The 12,378-nt window shown below is 41.2% G+C and overlaps 1 protein-coding gene across 2 annotated transcripts in view; it reads right to left on the bottom strand.

Moving 5' to 3' along the window:
* The window catches only part of LOC126385439 (MICOS complex subunit mic25a-like), a 71,165-nt gene that overhangs the window by 58,425 nt on the left and 362 nt on the right, over positions 1-12,378 (bottom strand). For both annotated transcript variants that reach the window (XM_050037156.1, XM_050037157.1), the window contains exons 2-4: positions 11,589-11,685; positions 10,973-11,027; positions 9,233-9,389 (exon numbers count right to left, since the gene is read on the bottom strand). In XM_050037156.1, coding sequence (XP_049893113.1) covers positions 9,233-9,389; positions 10,973-11,027; positions 11,589-11,685 — 309 coding nt within the window. The remainder of the gene's footprint in view (positions 1-9,232; positions 9,390-10,972; positions 11,028-11,588; positions 11,686-12,378) is intronic.

The following is a 12,378-nucleotide window of genomic DNA, read 5'->3' on the forward strand; positions in this document are numbered from 1 at the left end:
CCTCTCCCTCTCTTCTCCCTTTCTTCCCTTCTCTGTCTTTGACTAACAAGCAGCTATCTAGCCGGCTGGCTGTCGGAGTCAGACATCTGAATCTATTACTATACCACGGTCCAAGTCACTTCTCTCCGCCTTTCAGCTCCTATAGCCCCGCTCCCATGTTTCTCTTTCACCCAGCTCTCTGGCCCAGTGCTTCCATGCGCTTGCTGCCCTAACCGTTTATAGGTGGAAATGACTCTTCGCTCTTGTTAATAGGTGGGTCATGGGAAAAAGAGGACACTAGTGGACAAAGCAAAAATAAATGTGCTCATTGTGTGTAGACGTGTGTGTGCCAGGCTGACTTAAATGCAGGTGCTTCCATGGATATTCTGAGTGTGCATCTGCTTTCAGTGCTTATTCTTGCAACAAATAACTACTGGATGCTGAATAGACACTGAGTGGATCATGGATGCACAATGTTAAGGGATGACCTTCTTACTGTTGTACTGCTACTGTGCGATACGCAATGGTTCGTAATCTGCTCAACAATGATGCGTTATGATCTGCTGAAAAACAACGGTTTCATGGTTCTGATTTTAGATACACGTTGTCATCTTGGGTCAAGGGGGGAAAAAATCCATCCACAGATTATTTCGGGATTGGCTGGATAGAGCTAAACCAACATGTCCATCTGGTGCTAGAAAGCAAACACTCAAAGCAGCTGAAGTGATATAATTGACAGATTGATGTAACCACAGGCTAGTTCTGGGAGCAGGGATGAGATGGTGGGTGGCGAGGTTTTATTTGCCTTCGAATCATAGATTTTATGTGTGACGCAGTCTGTAAACATGCCACAGATTAAATAATATCTAGGAGTGCCTACACCGTGTATAATAACGTAGATAAAGGAAACACTTAATTAAAACATTATGTTTAAGGAAATCAATAAAGGTAAGGTTATTAGCTAAAACAACAGTAAACAAATCTGTTGCAGGGAATTTTATCTGGTGATCATACACAAATGACTGGGGCTGCAGGGGGGCCTGCTGGTTAGCGAGAACATCTTGTAACTGAAAGGCTTCATATTTGGTGCAAAACACAACATTTCCACCCTTGTCAACTGTCATTTCCGCGCGTTTCTCCGCAGCAGCAGCAGCGGGGCAACACTGTTAACATGTGTGGCATCATCCGCTGTGGTCTGAGTGTTTGTCATCTCAGGTCTGACTTTAATGAATGTTGGGGCTTTTCACCCTGGTTTTCATCATCTTTCTTTTAGACAGTGTCAAATGCTGCACTCTGAGTCATCATTCACACACACACACACACACACACACACACACACACACACACACACACACACACACACACACACACACACACACAGAGGACAGGGACAGGGGTTGAAAAGAGAAAGATAAAAAGATAAGAGAGAGGAGGAGGAATAAATGCTGGAAGAACATGTTGCCCAGGAGCACATGTTGCTGTGCAGAACACGCATCCATCCTGCTTTTTAAAAAAAAAAGCCCCTGGAAAACCAAACATGTTTCAACAATGCCATCTAGTGGCTATTTACAGGGTTACAGCCTGTGTCACAAACCTCCCTCATCCATAGACATACTCACTGATAACTTAAAATATGCAGCCATGTAGTAAAAATGTGATAAAAGGGAACTTACTACACAGCAAGGGAATCAAAACACTTCAACAATGAAATGACACCATGTTAATTCAAATTCCTACTACATAGGGACAGACTAACAGTGACATTTACCAATAAACACGACATGAAAAAACTACCTGATTTGCTGTTTAAGTGCCTACACAACCATCTGGCTGGGAAATAGTTAGTGTGAGAACTGAACAGGGACATCAGGAGTGACCAAAACAGCACATCACCTCTTATCACACATTTCAGCTCAAACTGTACAGCTGACAAAATTCTCAAATCAAGATATGATTATTTACAGTTAGCTAGAGAATGCTGATTTCTTTTAAGAAAATGCTTGGCTTCATTGCAGTGACATCTTAGCAAAACTGACTGCATTGAGTAAAAATTGATCATAGGGAAAATATGGCAGACTGAAAGGCAGCACTGTTTAAAACCATGTTACTTTAATGATACATTTGTGGGAGTAAAGGAAATGTCACTCCTGGGGATGAATAAACTGGAGAAGAAGAAGAGCAAAGAGCAAGGCAGTATGACGCATGAAGAGAAACCCATTTTCCAAACTGAAAATGATGTGGAAAATTACCTCCAGGCTTAATAAACTTCAAGATGGGGTAAGTGGAACAGAGGTGGGGGGAATTAAGGTGACTTCAATTGATTCGAAGACATCCAAGTATGAACACCAAAAAAAAAAACCCCCACATATCTAACAGGCTACAAAAGAAACTTTTAAATAAGGTTTGTAACACGCGACAGCAGTCATTTTGTGCTGCTTTACTGTTTTTAGTAATGTTCATATGTACCTGTGTTTTTAATGTTTACTTTTTCTTTCTAATTCTTTCATTAAAAGTTCCCCACATGGGACTCTTTCTCTTTATGGGGTATCTGTGGCTCAGAAGATAAAGCTGGTCGTCCATCAACTGGAAGATCCCGTCCGCATATATAAGTATCCATGACCACCAGTGTGTGAATGTCTGTGTGGATGAGAAAATGTGACTCGTAGTGTGAAGTAGTCAGAAGACTAGAAGAGTGCTATACAAGTGCAAGTCCATCCATCCATTGGTCTGAATAAAAACTCTACCCTCTAATGTTGTTGTTCATCACTGTTTTCTCATTGCAGATAAAAGCTACCTTTTAATATACAGGCCTGAAAGCACATCAACTGACAGGACATAAACATTCACCTGCAACCCTCCAAACAAGTAGGAAAGTCTTTTCTTCTCACCCACCTTGGAAGCTTCTGAAATTCAATAGACGCTTGTTATTATCTGTGTGTGCAAGTGTGTGTGAGCTGCTAAGCACTGAATGCCTGTGCATACTAATAGCATTTTGTTTGCAGCACGAATGACACCTCTGAGGCGGAGAGAATAGTCGGGGGAAGAAAACAAACACAGGAGGTGCTAATGAAAGAAAGGAGAGGTGAAGAGACGAGGTGTTAATGTAACTTGTCATCTCTTCCGTGTCTTCGCTCAAGGTGTAACTGTTAAGGCCTAAATGTAGTCTCGGAACAACGTAGGATGACACGCTGAAAAAGCCGAGTTGTGTGCACTTTTTGAAGTGCACTTTTGTAGGTGGGGTGACAAGCTGGTGTCGTAGGGACAAAGGGGAAATGTGGAGTGGAGGTAGCAGTTGGCACAAGAAATAAACAAACAAGGTACAGAGAATAAAATGTTGAGGAACACACAAACTTAAAAATGAAGAGTGAAGGTGTAGGGATATTGGGCAACTGTTAGCCCCATTTTTTTTCCCCAAGATCACACCTCTTCTCCTGTCCACATTGGCCGTGGAACATCCAGAAATGAGCTTTTCACTGCTTTCAGACTTTCCAAACAACACCTCTTTGAGGGCAGTGGTACTTATTGACATTCAGTGGTAAACTTTAATGAGTTACAGATGGGTATTTGTATACTACATAAAAATTTGACACAGAAGAAAAGATTTAACTCTATCAGATAGCACACAAGAACACAAATTTATGTACCAAACAAAAATGTAAACACCACGGGACAAGGGAAACTTAATATGCAAGACATTAAAAGAATATAGTACCGACTGAACTGTGGATGAACCTTGCAAGCTGATATTCCCTACAACACACACACACACACACACACACACACACACACACCCTCATTCCTCTGATGTAAATCGACACAGAGCCTGTTTAACGCACAGGTATGCACAGATACAGACACAGATATATATACACACACAAATAGTCCCAGTGGTGGCGGCTGGCGCTGAGACAGGAGTAAATGGCTAATGTGAGTGTTTGTGACAGGCAGCCTGAGGCAGTGTGGGGAGCATCTCAGCTCTCTGACAGGTGTTGCCTCCACAACTCCCTCGCCCCTTCCTCACCCAAACACTAACGCAAAGCCCGCCTGCTGGGGAGCCAAGAGTGCATGTGGGGAAATAGGCTGGGGGAGCTCGCTATATATGTGTTTGTGTATTGTAATAGCGTCACAGCCGTACGTGTGTGAATGCATGTCTGTGCGTGTGTCTATCTTCTCCTCTGGGGAATAAGGCAGCTCCCAAACTGCTCAAAGTGGAGCGTTTTACGGTGGAATGGGGAAAGAGAAGAGGGTGGAGAGACTTTTTCTTAAAGGCATCCAGCTGCGTTGTTGCCTGTGGATGCAAGGTCGACGGAAAATGCAAAGAGGGGAGGGAAGAACACCTGCTAAGCAGAGAGATTTGATGGCGGCGGAGCTCTTGAAACAGATTTCCAGGTGCTTTCAATCTACTCAAAAGCTGAAGCAATGCAACAAAAATATAGTACATCTCTCTTTTTAATCATGGGAGTGAATTATGCTACGTTTTGGGTCTTTTTGGGAGGGTTGTTAAGTATGTGTCACATTTTAGACAGTGGAGGATTCAAGCTGGCAATAATGTGTTAGACAGTTAAGCAGAAAAAAGTGAGAGTTAGAGGTGAGACCAAACAAGAGGGACAGGTGAGAAAGAGGAAAAGGTGGGAAGGGAGACGGGATGGGGGTCGTCACATAAACACTCAAGTCATATGCTGTCTAGGCTTCTCACATACATCTACTTCAGTTCTATCAGCACCTGAAAGCAGTAAAAACCTCCCCCTTCTTCTTACTTAAACTTACACATAAACTTTTGCTTTGCATCTACACCTAGCTAAGCTTCCCTTCAATTCCACACACACACACGCACACAAGAAAACTTTGATCCGAGTGTTCCAAAAAGACGCTCAAACCTGTCAAACACACCCATCACCACTGACAGAGTTGGGTCACTACTGATTCTCTACTCTGTACAACCACAGACAGAATAAACCTTTAAGGTGTCTCCCCACATCTGCACACACACTGACAGGCTGTATTGACTTGTCAAGTCAGAAAAAGTAGAAAACAAAGCTGTGGGGTAAGAGTGTTCAGTTTCACATTGGGATGCGACATCATTAAATGTTTGGAGCCCATATCAGTGTAAGCTAAGCCAGCGGCTTCATTCAGTATTCATTACAGCTCGCTGGTACACCGAAAAGACACTGCAGGACAAATCAATTGGAGAGGAGAGAGAGGGAGACGAGGCTGTTGGAAATCCACAGTGATTCATTTTAACAAAGCAAAGCAAGTGAAAAAACACCAGGGAGGGAATCGCAAATTAACGATGCGGAATAGATCACTGCTCATCAATATACATGTAAGCAACATCAGAAACTGAGCTGACAAACACTTGTTACACATACAAATCTCTGGCAATCACCTCTCTGTCACTCTCACATGCTGCCCTGTTGTTTGAATCATTATCAGTCTGAATTTGACGGGAGAATGTGTCAACGGGCACATTTTTGACAGTGACAAAGCAAAACTGTGAACATAACAAACACATAGTCACTTTCTTGTTTTAGAAACCAGGCTACTACTGAAAGACAGGGTTTAATCTGATAAGAAATGCATGGAAACCTTGAGACTTTGGTGGAAATAAGTGTTAACATTCATAGCAGAAGACAGCATTGCTCGTATTCCTGTTCCAATTCAATACTGACTACTATTATTATAAATACAGACTGTTGGAACAGATGATCATATTTGTACCCTAACAAGCCACAAAGACCTTCAGGGATTTCCCTGCCCTGATAAAGTAGATACTTTACATCGCCACATCACATGACTGTCACTCCCACACCACATACATATCTATTTTTATTTATTTACAATACACGGATTGTGCCAGATATACAGGGTTCCTACACATTTGGAATTTCAAAATTCCATACTTTTCCATACCCTAATTTCCAGACTTCTCTGCGTTTTTTTTTTTTTTTTTTTCAGAGAATATGCAACATGGGGCGGCAGTAGCTCAGTCCATAGGGACTTGGGTTGGGAACCGGAGGGTCGCCTGTTCAAGTCCCCGTCCGGACCAAAAATGTGGAGCGTGGACTGGTAGCTGGAGAGGTGCCAGTTCACCTCCTGGGCACTGCCGAGGTGCCCCTGAGCAAGGCACCGAACCCCCCAACTGCTCGGAGCGCCTGTCATGGGCAGCCCACTCTGACATCTCTCCATTTAGTGCATGTATAGGTCCAGTTTGTGCATGTGTGTGTTCGGACCTGTGTGTAATTGACAACAGAGTGTAAAATTGAATTTCCCCTCGGGGATTAATAAAGTATATAAAATTAAAAATTAAATTAAATATATCAGTGTATCATATTTCACATCATATTTAATTATTCTTAATAGGCGATTGTAGCCAAGTATCATAATGGCATGCAAATAAAAACTCAGGTAAGTTCAATATTTGGGCTGAGGCAAAAAGGTTGGGACTCTGGGTGCAAGCGATGCAGTAACGACACGTAGGTGTTTTTTCCTTTCATGTGGCTCAGAATCGCCTTCTCCCCCATGTTGGCGATGCAGGGTTCAACGCTAAGGTTTTTTTTCACTTGCCCGGTCGGGCAAGTTGGTCAGAGATCTACTTGCCCGAAGTCAGTTTTTACTTGCCCTATAAAAATTGTTTAATTTAAAACAACAAAATAACAAGTTGTTATTTACGTGACAACGCCTGAACGCAACACAAGCTCAGCACCAAGAGTGCAGCGCTGCTGTGCGAGCAGCTGTTTGTCTGTGCGTTTGTTGCTGGTTATTTACACAGTGTCCATTTCAATAACTTTGTCAGCTGACAAACTGCGCCGGGCTCGGGGTCAGGTTTGGTCAGGAAAATGCGGCCCAAGTCGCTCTAGCGTGCTCACCTGTGTGTGTGGCGGAACTCCGCCGTGCGCGATGCAGATAGCAGAGGAGAATTGTTAACGCGTGACCATGTAGAGACAGAAATGACACGATGGCATAACACCATAAATAGTATATTGTTATGTTATTATATGAAGCGTCCGTCGCGCAAAATAATATGACTTTAGTTTATGAAGAGGTAAGACAGAGCTCTCTCCTCTCCTCTACATAGTGCAGCATGAAGCGGACTGGACATACCACTTGTCAATCAGGTAAAAGGGGCGGTATGTTTTCTGAGACGTTTGCTCTCACACAAACTGTGCCTGGCCCGGCATAAAACACGATCTGGATTGATTCAATTATTTTTGGAAATACCTAATTTTCTATTTTAGAAAACAGTATTTTAGAACAGTGGTAATAGTCTGGAAACATAAATATTTTCCCATACTTTATTTTTCATTTTCCATACTTTTTAATACCTGGAAATTGATCAAATTTATTTCCATACTTTTCCATACTTTCCATGCTTGCGTAGGAACCCTGGATATAGCTAAAAGCTCATTTTCATCCTTAGTCTTTGGGCGGAGGCTACAAGTGATGCCCAGGTTACAGAGACAAAATCAGTGCGGCAAGTCTGTCATCAAGGGTAGTCGGAAACAAAGGTACGGTAACAGCTCTGAAAACCGAGCTTCTTAAGATACTGAATTAAATTAAATTTTTTCCACTTTTCTTTGACGCACTGACAATGAAAATTAAATGAATAATTTCAAAAAAGATTCAGAAAACACTATGCTACAAAAGTGATCAGCATCTCGACTTCAGTGTTACTAACAATTAAACAGCGAGCAAAGAATCACATTTACAATACCCTGATCACTTCCAGTTGAATATTTTATAGTCTGCTTAAAACTGCAAAAATATATCTGGTATCTCTCTCTCTCTCTCCCTCTCTCCCTCTCTCTCTCTCTGCAACACAGAAACCAAGGTGGTAAATGTACATCCTAACAATTCCATATTTTACCATAGCCTCAGCCCAGAGGCACTAAAACAGTAGAGGGTGCTGTTGACTAATACGAAAGGTTTCTGGGGGAAAGGAAATATATCACTCCTGCTAAATAATGCAAAAATGTAAATGAGTAAATGGTATAGTCATGTTTTGATTTTAACAAATACAATTTGGTGTTTCTATACATGTATATTGGAAACTCTGAAAATTATAAGTGTCTAAATATGTGTCGGATATACACTTACCAAAAGTATTAATACTAAGATAATACCACATGTTTAAAACGTTGATCTCCATTATAATACATTAAACAGTATCAAAAGTACTGAAGCTATTAAAAAAGATACAATTCTACATTCAGATTTTCAACCCAAGGCTGCACAGATGAAACAACAGGGAAGAAAATCAACTTGTCGTCAGTGTCTGGCTGTTGCAGCATCCTCTCCAGCAGCGAACCCACCATGTGACTGAAGGTGTGTGTTCTGTGACTTTTTCGTGCAGGTTGTTAAAAAAATAAAGAAAAATAAATATCTTATTTTGTGTGCCTAGGACTTCCTTTTTCCCCTCTTTGCCATGGTGTCTTTTTTTGTTTATACTAGTATTGTATCAAAGTTTAAAATAGTGTTTGTGATAACCCTGGTCTCATGTGTATTTAAAATAGTAATAAGTTTGCCTATTTCACCCCTTCGTCTAAGTAAGTACAAACCAGTGACCTTACTTGATAAGAAAGTGGTGAAATCATGGATCAGACAAGTTGTTCTAAAACTTTTGTATAAAAACGTTTTTTTTTAAATATCTCTGGGCGTGATAATAAAAAAGTTTTTCAAGTGTATGTGAAGTTTTGCTGTCAAACCAAATGCATACAGGGTTCCCCACACTTATCATTAAGCCCCATTATAACACTTCTTTAAATCATAGTAATGCTAAGTCTTTGCATGCAAATGCAGCATTCTTTTACCAAGGGGGTTTGGTGAGATTAGCCAGCACTGGTTTGCTCCAGCTATGTGTAAGTTCTCTCCTAAATTAGAGTACAAAGTCAACACTAGAGGCTAAGTAACTACCAGTTATTTTGTCATCAAATCAGCTGCTACAACTGGTTGTATCAAGATTACTTTGGGCATAACCTAACTAGTTTGGGTGTAAAGTCATAACTAAGGCAAGTGGCAAATAGGCGATCAAAGATAGAGTTCCATCGTCATGGTTACTGTGCACATTAGCTGTCTGGCTGGCATGAGCCACTTGGCATCTTAATGAGCTTGACTGATATTGACATATCCTATCAATAAATTAGGTCTATACCGGACTGCTGTGCTGCAAAATGGCAAATGGAAGTACAACTCATCAGACCCACTCGTGGAAAGCACAGCTGTGAGCCCTGGTGTAGACTCAGAAAGCATCACTCACCAATAGCTTTGCCTTTTCATGCTCTTCATGGGCCTTTCCTTTCTCTATGATGAGGGCAGGAGTCAATTCATCCAGGCCTGTGGTTGCTCCGAGCTCTCTCTCCCTCTGGGCCAGTCTGGCCAACTGCTCCTGCACCCGGGCCTGTTCATGCTCAAAGCTAAAGTAGGAGAAGATAAGAACTGTTTTAACCTTTATCTATCCAGTGAAAGCCTGCGAAACATGCAAGTTCTTGTTCACACAGAGAGACACCCAGCGAGGTCAGAGAGACATTGGTTTCTACATAAATACCAGTATCTTTTGGAAGAAGTCTCAAAAAATCAATAGGACAAAAGAAGAACATACAGATCAATATGCATTATTTTCATCAGTAATGTGGTAGTGGCAGAGAGGAAATGCCCAAAACAATATTTGGACTGACACACGAAAACTCTTGACTGACATGTGTGCATGATTATGTGTTGATTAATTACAATATTTCTCATTTATTAATTGTTGGATAGCATCTATTTAAAGATTACATTAAAATAAAATTAGGTTATGGTTCATCATGAAAAATAAAACAGTTCAGTATTACAGTAAGTTGTGCGGCAAATACATAGAACACGCTTGATATATAATTCCAGCCTCTCATATAATGCAATCCCATCCAGCAACACCATGACATATGGCCTAAGAAATAGCCACAGACATTATACTCTCCCCAGAAAAGCCCACAATTATGAGCTTAACAAAAAAAGTGCATTTATTGCACAGTTCTTGTGTTGGGTTACCTTATATACTTCTGCTACAATACCTGACATAACTTGGCCTAAGAATTTAAATCAGTGGCATCATGTTAACTACATGAACCTACATCAGTAAGAACTGATTACATTGATCTAGCCCAAAAACTCAGATCAAATTCTGATCATATATTATGACTAATAAATTTCCAGCAGAGCATTTCACTGCCAGTGGGTAGAAATTATGGGACTTGCTAACATGTAAATCTATAGAGGCTCAGGATAGTATACAAGCATTCCAGCTGCATAGCAACATGCCTGCTGTACAGACAGAGTAAATCAGAACACGGCAGTGTTGACAGGTCACTCAGCATGCTTATATATGTTCTCCATAAACATTGCACATTAGCATCAAGTGTCTGCTATTTCATGCATCTGTCACCTTGACTGGCCATTAACAGCCTGTGTCAACACAGAGGGCTCAATTTAAAGGTATACTATGAAGGATTTTCCTACAATGTAAAGACTCAAAAGTAATCCTTCCCAATCATCACTTAGGACCAACTAGATGTGTGTAGATGTGTATTTATCTGCAGAGATCCTGCCACACAGCATGCAGGTAAAGTTAAGACTTTATAAAAAGGTAGCAACCAGGTGCCAGAGTGTAAGCAGTATGCATGCAAGAGGCACAGCGCCAAAAAAATCCCCACAAATATAACGAGGAGAAATGCCATCTGGGGTTGGCTTTCACTTTCACTTTGGCTCAGGATGCTGTTTACAAACAGTAACCAACAATCCCTGCATAGTATGCCTTTAAATGTAAGACAATATGTGTTTGGCTCAAATATTCTGCACAAATTGCAGTAATAATTGGCATCTCAGGAAGGCATCAAAGTCCAAGTTAGCCAATACTAATGCTCTATCATAATCAGCAGAGTTATAGCAGGCCCTTAAACATATATATCTGGATAATAAAAAAACAAAGCATGGGTGATCTTAACAGTATATGAGCACCTACTTTTTGCGTATTTCTTCCTGTATTTCTGTAGTGGTGGGTCCTGTTGGTTTTGGACCTGAAAATAAAATGGGATAAATATCAATTATAAACCTGGGTCAGTCTGCAGAACAGAATATGAAGAGCAACAAATGGTTACTGGTGTATGATAGGTTAATGTCTGGCTAATTATGTTGTCTGTGGGAATGACATCTGCCTTTGAATGATCTATTCTAAGTACTAAAGACTACAATAAGCTCCCCTTCTAAACCATTGTTTCTGATGCCTGCCCAGTTATCAAGTAACAGTTAAATGTAACTTAAATAACATAAATATTTATAGATAAACATGTATTACTAAGTAACATACAGTATATCTGAGCAACACAGTGAGGCAGCACAGACTGTCTTGGACCGAGTGTAAATATTCTAACAAATGTAACTACATAAATGACTCAGTTTTAGTTTACTATATCCCTTCCTGTCTATAATGACCAATGTGAAAAAGTCACACAGCAGCAGAATTGACCTTTATCCTGATTCAGTTCTCATCAGCTGCTGAATGAGGACATGTTTAATGACACAGTGGGACTCCCAATGGGAGCTCCGTGAGAAAGGAAAGGTCTTTGACTGGGACGTACTGGGTGGTGGTTTGTGACTGTCTGACGGAGATGGTGGTGGCTTGCCGCTGTCAGTGCCCTCAGAGTCCCTCATCCGCCGGAGCACATCCTCTGAGAGCTGGACAGAATTAACAAATGTGCACATAAACACAGGAACACACACGCACATATACAAACCCCTTGCTGTACATACAGAACAATGGGAAAGCAGCAGATTAAAGGCTCACGGGTTAAAGATTTTATCATCCAGCCTGCTGAAATGCTCCCCAGCAAGTCACTTACTTGCTACCGGCTCTACCAGACAGCTTTGCCTGACCTCTGACCCCCCTGAGTTGTAAGACTTAAGAGTAGTTATCTGCCTACATGGATCAACACATTAACACATTATTAATTTACTCTCCTACTGTGGTTTTAGCAGGTTCAAATATCAGACACAGTTGTTAATTCATGAAACTGAAACTTTTTTACGTCTGTCGTCACCAAATCATGACATTGAACGTTAGCTGCCGTTGACAAATGTTACAGTAACGGAACAGCGAGCTACCTTGAACGTTGTTGACACAGCGAATCTTGCTAACGTTTACACTGTGACGAAATTTCGTTTACAATATGGCTGCGTAAATGTCCTCTTTAATGGCATTTAACGACTAGCTACACGTTGTAATTCACCAAGCTGTTGTAAGGGTAAGTTAACACACTGACACAGCGAGTAACGGTATCGGGGCATAACGGACAGCGGGGGTACGACCGGGTTCATTTGAGGACATGGTATGTCAGCTTTCCATTGCACCTTGTACTGACACCGCTACAT

Source organism: Epinephelus moara, chromosome 24 (assembly GCF_006386435.1).
Source record: "Epinephelus moara isolate mb chromosome 24, YSFRI_EMoa_1.0, whole genome shotgun sequence".
Classification (NCBI taxonomy): domain Eukaryota; kingdom Metazoa; phylum Chordata; class Actinopteri; order Perciformes; family Serranidae; genus Epinephelus; species Epinephelus moara.